General features: G+C 41.6%; 1 protein-coding gene and 1 pseudogene across 4 annotated transcripts in view; one reads left to right on the forward strand and one right to left on the reverse strand.

Annotated features, from left to right (window-relative positions):
• The first annotated feature begins 742 nt into the window (after positions 1-742).
• Positions 743-1,630, forward strand: LOC125922132 (40S ribosomal protein SA-like; annotated as a pseudogene).
• Positions 1,631-14,910: 13,280 nt separating this feature from the next.
• SCHIP1 (schwannomin interacting protein 1) overlaps positions 14,911-17,380 on the reverse strand; it is a 122,654-nt gene continuing 120,184 nt past the window's right edge. For all 4 annotated transcript variants that reach the window (XM_049628633.1, XM_049628634.1, XM_049628637.1 and 1 more), the window contains one exon: positions 14,911-15,547. In XM_049628633.1, coding sequence (XP_049484590.1) covers positions 15,496-15,547 — 52 coding nt within the window. In that variant the 3' untranslated portion in view covers positions 14,911-15,495. The remainder of the gene's footprint in view (positions 15,548-17,380) is intronic.

The raw sequence follows: 17,380 nt of genomic DNA on the forward strand, positions 1-17,380 counted from the left end.
TAATTAAATAATTCTTTCTTTCTTTTACTTGGAACCTCTTTATTTAGCCACTGGGGACTTCCCTATGGTAGGGGCCACAGTCTTCAAGGACTTGCCCCAGAGATCTCAGAACAGAAGCAAATGCATTTCTGCTTGAGCTATTATTTCTCTGCCAAAGGGAATCTTCCTGACCAGTAATCCTGCTCACCTTTTATGGGAAATTTGACTTCTGGGCTTCAGTATAGATATTAAATTCACAGTGGAACTGTGGAAGACTCCCATTCATTAAAAATTTCATTCATACTCTCAAAGCTGAAAACAAGAAACCACAGTTTGGATTATAGGGATAGCCACTCTAAATGACACAAGTGAACAATTGTTTCCGTCATGATATGTTTCCTGTGAATTCCAAGGGAATTCATGAAATAGAAACATTTTCTTATTTCACTTTTTATTGTAGATGCTAAGGTTTTGTTGGGAGGTTACTTGGGTACAGGGCAGGGGTGTTTCCAGAGGCTATGGAATGGGGCTGTGTTAAAGGACCCTGGATACAGAATTTGCCTGGGTTGAAAGGATCTAGAGATTTTCCACTGGCCACAAATACAGGATCTATCACTGACTTGATTCATAAACTTAACAAGTCACTTCGTCTTTCCAGGCTTCATTTCTCTTCTTCAAGAAAAGGTGAAATGGCCTTTCTGTGCTGAGGGTCCAAATGACATTGCTTTGGGTTCCAGTCATAACTTAAAGGGAAACTTGCACAATGTCCGGAGCCCTTGACGTCCTGCAAAGGGAGGAGGATGTCCTCTAATTCCTTGCAGAACTCGCTTAGATGACACTAACATTGACTTCCAAACAGAACAGTACATCTACTGAAAAGAAAGTGATGGCGCATTACAAATCTGGAGAGATCTATGAGAAGCTTCTGCCGGCAGCTTGTTCCATTGTTGCCATCAAAAACCCGGCTAATGTCAGCATCATATTCTAGGAACACTGGCCACTGGGCTGTGCTCAACTCGACGGCTGCCACTGGAGCCCCTCCTACTGTGGGCCACTTCACTCCTGGAACCTTCACTAGCCAGGTCCAGGCTGCCTCCCGGGAACCGTGTCTTCTGCTGGTCACTGATTCAGGGCTGACCACCACCCTCTCACAGAGGTGTCTTATGTTAACCTGCCTACCGTTGCTCTGTGTAACCCAGACTCTCCACGGCGCTGTGTGGACACTGCCATCCCACGCAACAGCAAGGGAGCTCACTCAGTGGGTCCGAGGCGGTGGATGCTGGCCTGGGAGGTTCTGCACACACTCCCATACACCATCTCCCATGAACACCCGTGGGAGGCCACACCTGACCTCTCCTTCCACAGAGATCCTGAAGAGACTGAGAAGGAAGAGCAGGCTGATGCTGAAAAGGCTGTGACCAAGGAGGGATTTCCAGGTGAATGGACTGCCCCGGGTCCCGAATTTACTGCTACTCAACCTGAGGTCTCAGGTGGTCTGAGACATGCGGGGTCCTCAGTGCCCGTCCAGCAGTTCCCTACTGAAGACTGGGGCTCTCAGCCACTGCTCAGGACTGGGCTGCAGCTCCCACTGCTCGGGCCCCTGAATGGGTGGGAACAACCCCTGAGGGATCCTAAGTTGCTCCGTCCACAGACTCTTAAACAGAAATGGAAATAAGGTTGATGGAAAACAAACAGTTCCCCCCAAAAAAGTAAAGGAGAAATGGGACCAAGTGGTCACTAAGTTTCCTTCTGAATCTAAAAATGCTGTGATTTTGTAAACGACTCTATAGTAGCCCTCATTTAAGGGACAACTTATCAGGCACTTTGGAAGGATGAATACAATTTTTTGGCTTGTAACTTCAGTCAATTAATTAAACAAATATGTATGGATAGCCAATTATGCGCTTGGCATTCTACTCGGTGCTGGAGAAACATAGGACAAAGGTCATAATGCCCTGCCCTTGCAGGCTACGGAGAGACATGACAGCTGTGTTCCAGAATCAGCAATGGCCTGAGCTTTCTATTTCTGAGTCTATTGTGTCCTTAGTTTGCTCACTGTAAAATGGAGTCAAGTTCTGATAATTTACTATCTCCTCTACTAGCACAGAGGACAGGAATTTTGTTTCTTTTATTGATTGTTATATCTTCAATAACTGGAAGAATGCCCACCACAATGTTGGTGATTGATGTACAAGGTGTAATAATGGAGTGCAGATGTGAAGGATATATTTAAAGGTGGTAGAAGAATGAACCAATACAATGGTCTTCAAACTCCAGTATGCATACCCCAAAAGAGTTTACAAAGACTTTCCATGAAATGGGTGGGGATAGATAGCTTTAGGGGAATCAATTTCCAGATCATCAACTTCCACACGAACGTTTCTCAAAGGTGATCTGCCTGGGAACTGCTGAAAAGTTGTCCTGCTGACATTTCCCCCCATCTTCCCTTTTACAGGCTTCTCTTAATAAATGAATGCCTTTTCTTCCAGGCTTATTGAGATGCATTCCCCGAGGTGGTAAAAAGCACCCGGAGAAGAAATGTTTAGGGGTAAATGACTCTAATGACTGGCTAATACCTTTTGCAAGTCAAGTGGTTTCCAGTGCTTTTGTCAACAAAATTTAAGTAGAACCTAATGGAATTGTCATTCGATAGATTGTTAAAAATAATTTTTGATGGTAGTTTAATCACAATGTGATGTTTGGCATATACTTCAAAGGGAACTCAAGGAACTGATTGACATTGCTGTAACAAGACTCCTTCCATTTCCACCTACTTACTAATGAACAAGTTTTCTCAAAGGTTAACATCTATAAAAACCAAAATGGAGGGGCACCTGGGTGGCTCAGTCGGTTTAAGCGTCTGACTTCAGCCCAGGTCATGATCTTGTGGTTCGTGAGTTCAATCCCCACATCTGGCTCTGTGCTGACAGTTCAGAGCCTGGAGTCTGCTTTGGATTCTGTGACTCCCTCTCTCTCTCTGCCCCTCACCTGCTCTCTCTCTCACTCTCTCTCAAAAATAAACAAACATTAAAAACAAACAAACAAAAATGGAGGTAGACATGATGGAGAACTCTAGTCTTATTCTGTTAATAAGTAATATTCATTGAATACTTGAATGAGTTGGAAATGAAAACAAGCTCCTCTCAATAAAAGGTGCATTTCCAATATAATTTTCCTTTTTATTCCACAGTTGTTCAAAGTTTATAATATATTTATATTGTTTTAATTGATTAATGATAGTAATTCTCATAGTAACAATATAGAAGAATTTTATCACTTAGAACCTTATGGTCACAGGAGACTTTAAAAATTTTAAATTGATATTTATATACTATATGCAAAGAAGTTTGATAGGGTGATCAATAAAATATTTCAAACAATGAAATAAAATTACATTAGTACTAAATCTTCAGGGGGAAGTGGAATGGAAATATAAATTCAAGAATAAGTAAATGATATAAATATAAAATTTCCAAAAGTTAAAGAAGAGCTTGCTCAGAGGGCGCCTGGGTGGCTCCGTTGGTTAAGCGTCTGACTTCAGCTCAGGTCATGATCTCAGTCTGTGAGTTTGAGCCCTGCGTCGGGCTCTGTGCTGACAGCTCAGAGCCTGGAACCTGCTTCGGATTCTGTGTCTCCCTCTCTCTCTGCCCCTCCCCTGCTCATGCTCTGTCTCTCTCTGTCTCAAAAATAAGTAAAAACATTAAAAATTAAAAAAATTAAAAAAGATTTTAAAAACAGAAGAGCTTGCTCATTTATTCATTAAAAAAATAGAAGTGATAGTCAAATTGCTTTGGTATTTAAGTTTCATTTGATATATTTAAAAGATACATTCTATTGGATATATCAAATATATTTTTAAATGTTAATATTTAGAAAGTTCTGGAAGTTATATTCTTTGCAATTCTTTAAACGTATGACGGATAAATTTTGAAGTGAATTTAGTAATGTAAGAGGAGTACATTGTTTTCAACATTTTTCTGGGGGCTACGCAAACAGATCTGAAGAACACTAGGCCAATAATAGAAGCGTGATGTTCTAATCCTGGCTGCGTGGTTACTATAAGCCTGGGGAAATGCCCTTCTTAATCCCTCTCTGTCCATTTCTCTTTCTGGGAAAAAAAAAAAAAAAAAAAAAAAAGCACACCTGCTTGCTTTACCTTATTCTCAGGAAAATTCTGAGATCATATGAAATAATGTGAAAAGGTCTAGATTATTTCCTGGGGGCAAGTTGGACACCTCTGGGAAGTTTCAATAACTTTTCAAAGCTAACAGGATACTGCTTAGTTCCCCAGAAAGCATAAATGAAAGGTATTCTTATTACTACCTTTATTTCACTGTAGCCTCTCATTTTCCCCAGTTTTGATTCAGCTGTTGGAACTTCACGAAAGCAATCTAACATAATACAACTAATTTCTGCATCTCTGCATCATAGAGTTAGCAAGAAGGGACCTAGCTCTACTTCAGGGCACAGTCCAAGGTTCTCCTCTGATAGAGAAACCATAGACTCTACAACAGGAAAGCCAAAAAGCCTAAAATCCCTTCCCAAATGCCCCTGAGGCACATTTATCTTAGCCCAGAGAATACTGACTGAGGTTCTGAGTATTGTCCTTTTAACATCTATTCAGGGAACTGAGGAGAGTCATTCCATACCATATGGGCCCTTTCAGCTTAGTAGATCAATCTGACATACATTGTATTCAAGTCCTTTCCTCTTAAAGATGTTTATAATTTTATAAACAATTAATGGAAAGTTGGACCTCAAGCCTCTCCTCCCAGTTCATAAAGTTCATTAACCTGTGACACCTAGTGGGCCTAATGTGTTTCACAATTGGCTTTGGCCTCAGAAGCTTTCTGAGAACAATGAATTTCAAATGAGGACTTTTAAGATACCTGCAGTCTTGAAAAGACATGGAGTTTTCAGTTGTTGTATAAGCCCGAGAACCTGTGTGGAAATGATGGTGAGGAACCGCATGTGGAAAGAGAAGCTGGGGGTAGGATTTCTCTGTAAGGTGAGATAGCATATTCATTCATTGACTCGTTCACTGTATATTTATTCAGCTCCTATCAAGTGCCATTTGCAGAAACACAGATAAATGCCCTTCCCTGTTCTCAGGGAGCTTATACGCTGGCTGCAGAAAGGCAAAAACAATGATAAAACTCTACAATTACCCAAATGAAATACTGTGGGAGCAAAGGAGAATAAACAGCAAATTTCTTCTAGGGAAGCAAAGGGAGACTTTCCAGAGGAGATGGCGTTTGAGCTCAAAATAGGGAGGAGGGCATTTCAAGAAAGATGAATGTCATGTCTCCTTGGAGGCCAGGAGGATCTCCAGATCAACAAGAAGCTCAAATGTCACCTGCTCAAAATCAGATGGAGAGTGGCTTGAGTTAGGCTCAGTGGGAAGGCAAGTATAAGCAAAATGGGATATTATGTTCAGGAGACGATCTGGCTTCAGACTAAATCCAAGAACTCATAAGTTGTCATCAATTCTTTCTCCTCCTTCACCATCTCTCAGCTCTGCTGCTCTCCTTAGCTTCTGAGATGGCTGCCAGGCTCTTGTTTTCTCAGTTTAGCAATTCCAATATCCATATACCAATCCCAGGCAAGTTTCTGATGGGCTTTCTGGGGTCACATGCACAACAATAAACCAATTATTAATGGAGGTTGGGGGAATGGGAATTCTATTCTGGGTAAGTGCCCGGGTCATTCCTGTGACCAAGAGGGGCAAGTGCCAAGTCTGACGGCCCCAGCAGAACCACACAGAGTTGGGAAAGAGATCCCCAAAGGAACTAGAAGAAGAATGGGAACATGTACTGGGAATATAAAAACCGTAGCTTGGGCACCTGGGTAGCTCAGTCAGTTAAGCAACCAACTCTTGGTTTTCACTCAGGTCATGATCTCGTGGTTCATGAGTTCGAGTCCCATGTTGCACTCTGCATTGCCAGTGCAAAGCCTGCTTGTGATTCTCTCTCTCCCTCTCAATCTGCTCCTCTTGTGTGCTCTCTCAAAAATAAATCAATAAACTTTTTTAAAAAACTGTAGCTACCACTGACCACAGAAATATAATTTAATTACAATATGGCAGTGGCAACATGGAAGAGATGACAGACAAAATAGGTTTTTTGGGGGTATAAATGACATCAAGACTTGGTTTTTACTCACTTTATCTTCTACATGGATGCTGCCACTGGGAGAAGATTGCAGGTACTGACAGCCAGAGAGGGCTAAATAAATATATAGAGATAAATACCTAAGTAAAAATAGGTAGATAGATAGATGGATGATAGATAGATGTACAGATATTTATTTGCTTATGATACCTTTCTTGGATATCATAACTTAAAGAAACAATATAGAAAACTAAGAGTCATATTACCCCAATTTATAAGTAGGCTGCAAATGCAGTTCTTTGCTTCTTGGAAACCAATGTAAGGAGGGCACCATTATCAGTCAAAAAGTTTACAGTGATCATCAGAGAAATTTGATTATTGTTCATTCTGAAACCTGAAAAGAATATCTTTCCAGGCACTCATGAAGTTGTTGTGTAAGATTGTAGTAATATCATTCTGTCAGTAAACATAAGAATACATTTTGTGGGGCTCTTAGAATGGTTTCAGTGGTGGCCAATGTCATATAGCTAAAATATTAGTTAAGGAGTACTGTACTCTGTAAGAATTCCAGGATATTTTGAAATCTTAAAAAAGTCTTGCAGAAGCCAGGTGAACCCATTTATGAACTTTTAGATGAGTATTCTCATTTATTGGACTGTGAATCCCTTTAGTCAGGGCATGTGTTCCCCACCATTCCTTAGTGTCTTACACCCAACGTATTTCAGTTACTTGTGTTACCAGTCTGGCCCCTACACGCATTTGCGTATGTCACTTCTGGGAGACATGTACATAACGAGTGGTCCAACTCCCCGTCCACACTTCTCAACCTCCATATCTTTTTTTTCCCACTTCCCAGCTGCCTCTGATATTCGTTTTTCAAATTTCTCTTCCATTGTCCGATCTTATTTGGACAAGTCATCACGTTCACCCGCCTCCTGCTCCCTTGGCTTCAGGACTTGGAAGGTAAAGCCACCATCTTCCTAAAGACTCAGCACCCCCACTTGCAGTGTGGTGAGACCGATCCATGTTTTTGGAGGTTTGCATGACCGGCCTGGAAACTGAAGCCAAAGGAATTCCCAGTGAAAATGCTTTCATCTTGAGCCAAGAAGCCTGGGTAACTTTGAGTTGGGAATGACCACAACTGCTTGTCTCGGAAATCTGAAGTAGCCCTAAGATTTGGCTTTCATTTTCTGGCGTGATGTGAAAGCAATGCTGCTTGCCTAATTAATTGGTAGTGTAGGAAAATCCATGCACACACCTGAAACGAGAGTCATTGGTTTGTGAACTCCGAGCTTTCTTTGAAACGTAAGATTCTGAGGATAGGTGTAGGTATCTGGCTCCAGCCAGCAAGTACAGAGAGACTCCTGAGATAGGAAGGCAACTGTGATGTTTTAAAGAAGTAGTTAACTGCCTCAGATGAGAACCAACTGCTGGATGATCTTATGGTCTAAGATTCTTGACGATGAATATAATTTAGGAAGTGATACACATGTGTGTACTTTTGGAAAGAGGAAGTGGGCATTTAGAATTTTTATTTTAGTGTATTGGGGACAGCATTGTTTGTACTATATTGGCACACCAGCTATGCAAATCAGGGGGTCCGGCTGACCATAAAAGAAACGAGAGAGAAAATAAGACTTGAAATACAATTTAGATTTCAAAACCATGGTGGTTTATCTAGGACTCTTTCTGATAAGAGGCGAATGGACAACAAATTTCAAGTGTAGTCAAAGAGGGCATAATTCAAAACATTTACTTTTAATTTTTTTTATTGTTGCGTTTGCCTTTACTGCAAAACTTATTAAATTTATATTTCCTTAACGATCCTTGCCTAAGTGTTTATGGGGAGGTAGCCCCAAATCAGCTTGGGAAGTGGAGGGAACTCAAAAGAGGCTTTTAATTGCCGACGGGTTGCCTACACAATTCATAAAACCTGTTATTCAGCCCCTCCCAGGCTGCCTTTGGCAAAAGCTTTCCAGGCCTCAGCACTGGAGGGCGTGGGCCCAGTGCTAAGCTTCAGGAGGTCCCACTGTGGTGGCTGAAGAATGTCCTCCCAGGCAACGGCGCCTCCCTGACAGGCACGCTGGGTGGGTCTCCAGCTCTGACTCTCACAGAGGCAACACCCCCGGGTGACTGCTTGGCAAATGGGCTCCGGGCACCAAACTGCATGGTAGGGAGTGGCCCTGGCAAGGCCCAGAGTGGAGCTGCCCCATCTACAGAGGCCGTCTGGGGTCCTAGGGGTCTCTTCCTGAACAGCACCCCCATTCTCCTCAGTCCTCACATTAGCCTCTCCTGCTCTTGGCCAAGGGTCCAGAAAGTGAAAGCTCTGTCTCCTTAGGGACCGGTGTCCCCACTTGCAGTGTGGGAGACCGGTGTGGGAACTCCGAGAAGCCCCGTGCTCTCTTCCACTCCCACTCTTGGTTTAGCCAGAACTGCAAGGACACAGATTTATTACCCCCATACAGAACATCCCACGCCTAATTATTCCTCCTGAGGCATTTATTACTTCCCTTAAAAAATTACTTAGCCTGACAGAGTTGCCTGGTGCTTCATTCTCAATCTGATTTGCATCTGAGACAATGACATTTCTTAAAACCAGCCGCCTTAAGCAGAAGGGACAAGAGCCCTTCACATCACTGGAAAGAGGAAACAGATGCTTTGTGATGAATTAGTAAAGTCCTTTCTCCTCACTGTCTATAAGAGTCAACACCGTTTTCATTTTACACCCTCCTGTCTAAACTGCTCCTAAGGTGAAGTATGGGCTCCTGGCTGTCTTTGAATCGCCATTTCTAATACGTGGGGATGCTCTGTGACCTAAAAAGGCCCCTCACAAGGTGAGATGACACGTCATTACAGACTGTGATTTCTATGAGAACTAACAGACATCTGGAGCGAAGTAACTTTATGAGGCAGAAAATTAAAGAAGTCACTTCCAGCTTCATCTTTGCTCCACCAGAGTCAGGACACAGGCCACTATTTTCTGCAAAGCCAAAAAGCAAATAAGGTATTGATTGAATATAAAAGAAGAGAGACTCTAGTAGTAAATAATCACCAAGAAAGTTTGAATGCCTAGTCTGGAGGGTGAAAATAAAATCTCTTTTCCCCTAAGTATTGCTTTTCTACCTTGTGCACTTACATAGTGGTGCAGGGAAGTAGATTCAATAGTTGTAAAACAAAGGCCGTGTCATAACCACAAGCAGGACATTGTTCTAAAACAGAGGAAGGTACGGAGAAAATGACACAATGGCAAGGAATTTCTTACAACCAATTAATTAGTCCTGGTGACTCATTTCCTACCAAAGTTCCTAAATGAAACACCTTTGGGTTCTCAATCAGAAATCAGGAAGACACTTTCATTTTGCATAGCCAGACCATGAATTCATAAATTATTTAATATAATATTAATTTATACCAACTACTGACTATAAACCTCAATTAAAATATTCTGAAAAACTCATTACCCATCAACCTATCTCATAATGAATGTGTCATATCTTATTTAGAAAAACTAAATGAATGTCAGTGCGAAAGGTAATTGGGTTTTCTAAGCTGCAGAATTCAGCTGGGTTGGTAATAATCAAAGTGTGGTCTTGAGGATTGTAGAAATCCAGGGCTCTTCCAGATGGATACCAAAGAAGTATCCTGTAGTCACTTGATAAATATTTGTTTCTGGCACCATAATAAAATCCATATTCTTTTTTCTGGCATGAATTAATTATTTATTCACGACAAATCTCATTTTGAACCTCTCTGGTTTCTGCCCCAAAAAGAAAAGGAGAGAATGCAGGATAGGATTTACCTAAACCGAAAAGGTCCATGAATTGAAAAAGGGTAAGTCACTGACCTAGAGAAGATCTCCTAGAGGAAAGAGGAGGGTCTCTAGCAGTCATGTGGCATGATGGTTAAGAACACAGGGTTTGTCTTCAGGAACCTGGGTTTGTGTTCCAGCTCTTTCTTTGTGTTCCAGCACTGTGGCTGTTCTTGTTTAGGACTTGCATTAGCTACGGTAATGTTAGCCATTGTAACTAGGTTGTAGTGTAGTGGCTCAAATGTAATCGTAATTCATTTCTCACTCCTGTAACTGTCTAAAGCAAATCCTACTAAGCAGCAGGCAGCTGTGCTCATGCAGTGAACACATGGACCCAGACTCCTTCCATATTGTGGCTCTTCCATCCTCTAGGTCCTTGTGATTGCAACTGGTACATGGAGAAAGAGAACACACGGAGAAGGCAAACCCTTTCTTTTTTTTTTTTTTTTTTTAATTTTTTTTTTCAACGTTTTTTATTTATTTTGGGGACAGAGAGAGACAGAGCATGAACGGGGGAGGGGCAGAGAGAGAGGGAGACACAGAATCGGAAACAGGCTCCAGGCTCCGAGCCATCAGCCCAGAGCCTGACGCGGGGCTCGAACTCACGGACCGCGAGATCGTGACCTGGCTGAAGTCGGACGCTTAACCGACTGCGCCATCCAGGCGCCCCAAGGCAAACCCTTTCTTAAAAGCCTTGGCTGGGATGAAGACACTTCACGTACTCTAACATCCCATTGGCGGTAATCAATCATGGGTCACATCTTGACCCACAGGGATGGTGAGTGGGAAAGGTAGTTTTGTCTGTTGACCTGCTTGTCAGGAAAAACTTTGTAACTATGAACATGATGGGGAGGCATGCATTTTGGCTGGCTATATCTGCCATAGGGCTGTTTATCAGAGATAGAGCAGCGATGATCCATTCTGTAGAAAGGAAGTCGCTGGACTACAGATAAAAAATTTGGAGAGATGAAAGACTTAAGAAAGAGTCAACCAGTCATGGGGGATCAAGCTTGAGAACAGTAAGATTAAACCTGAATAAAAGTCAGGCCAAGGGGCTCATCCCTCAGCTAAGAGGAGAGGCATTAGACATCAGGAAGAGTACAGTGCCACCAGTTAATGGAAGGGTCAAAAGGGTGGGTCCCAATGATCAGGGACTTTCTCTTCAAGGGACACCTCTCTAGTTGGTTCTGTGCTGAGCACTATAGTTACCACAGTGGCTGAGGTTTGCCTCTACCTTCAAACAGGAAATGGAGGAAAGCCTGTATTCAGGAAGGCTGAATTGGAGGCTGTGTGTGTCTCTCTCTCTCTCTCTCTCTCTCTCACACACACACACACACACACAAACACACACAGAAAGAGAGAGAGAGAAAAACAGTTATGTCAAGGAAGTGACAGCCATGGCCTTTAAAGATAAAATAAGTTGGTGTTTGTCAGACACTGTCCAATTTTGTTGTATAGAATTGAACTTCTCTGCAGTGGCCTCACCTGGTCTTTCCTACCTTCATTAGCTTTCTGTACTCTGAAGTGTCTAAACACAATACCAAGTAACAGTCAAAGAAAAATGAGGTAATCACAGAATAAAAGCACAAATAGATGTGAGTACATGCATATTTATTGCATTGCTGTTTTTAGTGGCAGAAATTTGGAAAGATCCTTAATGTCTATCATTTAAGAGAATGGCTAAAGTATTTTTCACCATATTGGGGATTACTATACAGCTATTAAAGAGAATGGCTTAGGGGGCATGTAGGGAGCTCAGTCAGCCGTCTGACTCTTGATCTCATCTCAGGTCTTGATCTCAGGGTCATTAATTCAAGCCCAAAATTGGGCCCCACACAGCATGGACCTCACTTAAAAAAAAAAAAAAAAAAGAATGGCTTAGATCTGTACATTCTGACCTAGAAGGATATCTATGGATAAAGCAGGGTACAAAGCAGTTTTATGTGATCCCATCTTTGTATAAACAAATTGCAACACAAAATCTGTATGTATGTATTTGTATAAGCACAGAGAAAAGTGTGTAAGAATACATTCCAAGATTTAAACATTGATATTTGGGGGAAGGAGGTCTTAAAGACTGGAGCTATTAACTTTTTCCTTAAGTATCTGCTTTGTAAATTAATGATTAATAAACAAGAAAAAAACCCACAAGGATGTTTTAAATCTCGGAAACTGGTAAAATACAGAATGCTTCCTCCATCCAAACCCTGATCATTTAATTCTTTCAATAATTATTTATTGAGTATCTATCCGGTGCCAGGTACTTTCATGGCCATCATTTTATTTGAACTTTAGAATAATCCCAAGAGATCTTATTTACAGGTGACAAAACAGGATAAAAGATCTTTAGTAACTTGCTCAGGGTCAAATCACTGTGAAGCACTTTTGCCCACTCCCTCTGGCCCCATAGCCCGTGTGCTCCTGCCTGTAGTTCACTCTCCTAAAATCAGGAAGACAAGTGGCCCATTTCTTAGGTCAAGTGATCTAGCATTCTAATGAAGCCTGGCTAACTAGTGAGGGTCTTAGTTTATGAACGGAAGGGTGATCTAAAACAGGTAAGAATCTTGTTGGGAATAATCCCAGTCCTTGCTGAAAATCCTAAGAACTGGAAAGACCCATTCTTGAAAGAATCCCCTTGGAGATGAGTCACTTGGTGACATCTACATGGGGACAGAGAAGTACACGGAGTATAATCTTCTTTGAGGGTCTCAGGGTGGTGGGAAGAACTGCTCTACTTTTAGCTGGCTTTGACCCTGGAGGTGCTTTCAGATGCCCTTGTGCGTGTAATCTCAGTCCTTTCCTTCTCGTGTTAGGGGCTCTTCAGTTAGGGTTACGGGCTTCAAACAACTGAAGAGTTTAGAGGCCAATGGTTTCTCCAGACCACATTTCCAGCCAGAGATGGCATTGTTCAAGACAAAGAAAAAACTCAATTCTAAATTTTTGATGCAACTGGCAATTCTGGCAAAGATTTAAAAAACTAGGATAGTTTCTTTTGCTGGGCTGAGCTTTAAGGTCGAGACTTCAGGCCATGGCTGACACGGGAGGTTTGGGGCATTCTACCACTGTTGCTTGGGGACAGGCATTTTTTATAGCACTCTTCCTAGGTTGGCTCTTTCCAGAAGTTTCAAATTAATAGAAATATGTTTTAATTAGACAAGAACCTAGATATTAATTTTTTAATGTTTATTTATTTTTGAGAGAGACAGAGAGCCAGAGAGAGGAAGACACAGAATCCAAAGTAGGCTCCAGGCTCTGAGCTGTCAGCACTGAGCCCGATGCAGGGCTCAAACTCACAAACCGTGAGATCATGATCTGAGCTGAAGTCGGACACTCAACCGACTGAGCCACCCAGGTACCCTGACAAAAACCGCTGTTGAAAAATGGTTAAAGCATAGCTAAAAAAGAACGTCTAAGGTAGTGCTTCTCCATATGAGCATCACCAAGAGACCTCTAAAAAATTGGGACATTCAGGCCACACCCCAACCAATTAAATCAGTATCTATGGGGCTGGGACCTAGGCCTAGCAGTTTCTACAGGTCCCCAGGCGATTCCACTGAGCAGTTAATGGTTGAGACTCGTTGGTTTACTGACCAATATTCTCACCCAGCTGAAGCAGCAAAGGTCCAGAAGCTGAGCCTGTTCTCAGGGCTGAGGTCACTCTGGGAGATCACTGGCAGCTGGTGTAGGACTTTGAGGCTCAGAGAGGACCTCTCTCGGGCCCCACCCTTCACTCAGTGGTGAGCAACCTAGATCCTTCTCAAGAGCCAACTCACAAAGGCCAAAATATATTTACAGGCTGCCTTGTTTTTCCATTCCAAATGAAAACTTGATTGAGGCCCATAAAAAATGATTTGGTGTTACAATTTTTGATTACCTATTTTGCTAAATAGAAGAGTGAAAATTGGCAACTCTTCATTACTTAAAGTATCTATCTGGGTATTTTTAAGAAAGGAAAATGTAGACAGGTGTCTAAACTTCTATCTTCATATATGGAAGTGATGAATCACTAAATTCTACACCTGAAACTAAATAAAATAAAACCTAAATTTTTTTTCATGTTTATTTATTTTGAGAGAGAGAGTGAGCGAGCAAGCAAGAGCATACGAGTAGGGAGGGGCAGAGAGAGAGGGAGAGAGAGAATCCCAAGCAGGTTGTGTGCTTATAGTGCACAGCCCAACAGAAGGCCCCATCTCACAACCATGAGATCATGACCTGAGCTGAAATCAGGGGTTGGACACTTAACTGAGCCACCCAGGCACCCAAGGAAACTTCTATCTTCTGATTACATCATTAACGCAATAATGAAACCAGGTGGTCTGTGGGTGGTTCTGGAATGTTGAATGTACATCTCTGCTTATAGTTTATGATTCTCAAATACCTGCATGGCCATTAGCTAAATTGATTAAATCAATTTTGAGGCTCTACTTATTGGTGAACAATCTGTAATCTACTTTAGACTTGGCATTTTTCTTCATGGGACCAAACAGAAGTGGTTAAAATCTGAAAAATGGCAACACCTGGGGTTGGGAAAAGACTAAATGCAAGCATCACTTGTTCCTGTGGCAAACTTTGGTGGTACTAAGCTCTCACAACACCAGGAGCTAATAGTAACGTGCTAATGTTCCAGATGGGTAACTGAGCACTGACCGAGGTGCTAGCTCTAACACTGCTGAGGTTGTCTTCTTTGGATCACACACACACACTTGCTCACATAGTCTCTCTCTCTCTCTCTCTCTCTCACACACACACACACACACTTGCTCAGTCTCTCTCTCTCTCTCTCTCTCTCACACACACACTTGCTCACATAGTCTCTCTCTCTCTCTCTCTCACACACACACACACACACTCACACACCCTTCACAATCTCCCCGGCAATTCTCTGCATTGCTTTCCCCTGCAGTACTTTTCTCTTCTCACTGACCAAATCTTCATGGTGGGGAATTTGGTGGAGGAGGTGTGAAGAGGCGAGAACTATATAGGGCTTGCTAGTGAGCAAGAAGACATATCATATGAAACAAAGTTTTCATTTTTATTTTACATATTTATACATAAAACTTTCAAGGAACCCTCTGAATCCAACAGAATGTGAATAGCACATCTAAAAATGAACTTCAGGTAGTCAACATTCACAAAATGTTGAAAACTGATTAAAATATACATATTACGGACAGCTATGACTTCACTACGAGGCAGGCATGTATTTTTTGACTTGTATAGCACCGTCATTTACAGTTCTTTAAAACTACAGTGAAGAATGAAAGTAGTCAATGGTAAAATACTGCTCCAACTTAAAATCTCGAAACAAATAAAAATAAAGTTAAAACTACCCTCTTTGATTAACCATGACTAGTGATGGTGTCAGTACTGTACATTTTCTGTAACAATATTTTATTAAAATGCCTGATATTTAGTGGCACAGTAAAAAAATTAAAATAAATTAAGAAGCAAAGGCCAATCACTGGACATTAAGCTTCAGACATTATCAATGACTAACACTGATATTTTGTTTGTTTCTGCGCCACCTTTAATAACAGCATTTTTACAACCACAGAAGCAAAATAAATTCTAGCTTGTCCTCTGGTCGGATGGCTTCTTTCACTTCGCGGGCATTTTCTCTGCCATGTGCTTCTGCTGACTTTCGGCATGTCTGTAAAATTAATCATACAATTATTTAGTGCTAAGAAGAGAGATCCAAACTGCTTTCTGATCTGTAGCTAAAACAATCCCACAAACTGAGGTTCGGAGTTACTCGTAATGAAATCAAGAGAATTAAGAAACAGAGCTTAATTCAAATGGATTTGTCCTCTTTAATTTTTATATTCTAAGTAAGAATCTTTTTATTTAATAAGTTACTAGATTACCCTGAGAATGGTAGATGTCACTACTTTTGAGAAGAAAAAGCACTGTGTTTAAAAAAAAAAAAAAGAGTTAAGTATCGGGAAATTCATCCAACTAATGTTTGATATGTTTCTATGTGCCAGGCACTGTTCCTGGTGCTGTGGATTTGGTGAGTAGACAATGAGGTCTTTGTTTTCGTGGAACATATATTCCAGTGGAGAGAGACAAAAAAGCAACAGATAGCAAAGCAGAAGATAGCAGAGAGAAAATAGTTCTAAGCCAAAAGTCAAAAAAAGGTGTCATGGTAGAAGGTAACTACATGACTACTTTATTTGAACACATGCACACAGACACAAATATAAGCATTAAAAAGGCTACTGACAGAAATCTGAAGCCAATGATCCAGTTCCACTCTTACAAAAGCTAATGTCTTCCTAACAAATGTAGGTCTTTGCAGATGCCAAGATTTTCCATGTTTGCATACTTCCCTCCCTGCCGCCCTCCCCTCCAATTAATCCAAAGGGCATGATCATGGCAGTGAGGGTAAAAGTAGGGTGGGGTGAGTCTTCTTATTCATCAAGCCCTATTATTGCCTATAAGCCCCAAATTCAGCCAACCCAGCAGCTGGCCAGTGGAGACAGAGGGGGAAAAACGGCCAAGCTGCTTACATCACTTGAATTGCTACTAATTAAACGTTTTCCCAGAGAGTGGTAGGGTTTGACGTCTGCAAAAGACAAATGTCTTGAAGGACAATTCTAGGAATTTATAAATTTGGCAAGAGAAAGTCTCTAACGCTGTAGTTTCCAGCTGTAATCAAAGGTTCAGGGGCAGTTTTTGTGTGCTGCCTAGACTTGGGTAGTCAATGACGTCAAGTTTAACTCACTGGTTTTGTGCAGAATGTCTCCGATCTATGGCATAGGGACAAACCACAAATACTTTCAGAAATAGGGAAGTGACAACAGTGTCCTTGCCATATTCAACAGCCCGCAAATAATTGGTGATATTCATTTAACAATAAAGTAACTTGGGGAAAAGATATCAGCCCTTTATTCCTAAAACACAATGCCCTGTAGCAGACCATCTCATGGCCCTGTTTATGTGTATAAAACAGGCTTGATCATTTTTATCAAGTGGCTTATGGGTCTCATTTAAATTCAGCTCAGAAATATTTTGATGCCCACTGAGCTAAGATTCCACTGTGGCTAATTAAATTATAGTTTCTAGGGGCACCTGGGTGGCTCAGTCGGTTGAGTGTCTGACTCTTGCTTTCAGCTCAGGTCATGATCCCAGGGTTGTGGGATCAAGCCCCGCACTGGGCCCTGTCTGAGTGTGAAGTCTGCTTGCGATTCTCTCTCTCTCTCTCTCTCTCTCTCTCTCTCTCTCTCTCTGCCCCTTTACCCTTGTGCACGCTCTCTCTCTAAAATAAATTTTTTAAAAAATTATAGTTCCTACAGCAGTTTTAAAATATGTATCTGTGTGTATCTGTGCATGCACATGTGTGTTTTTCTGAGAGAGAAGGAAAGAACAGGAAATAGCTTCAGAAAAGCTGGAGAGCTTTGAAAAATCCTAATGCCCAGGCCACCCCACAGAATCATTAAATAAGAATCTCTAGAGGTGGGACCCAGGCACCAATGGTTTATAA

Source organism: Panthera uncia, chromosome C2 (genome assembly GCF_023721935.1).
Source record: "Panthera uncia isolate 11264 chromosome C2, Puncia_PCG_1.0, whole genome shotgun sequence".
Lineage (NCBI taxonomy): Eukaryota > Metazoa > Chordata > Mammalia > Carnivora > Felidae > Panthera > Panthera uncia.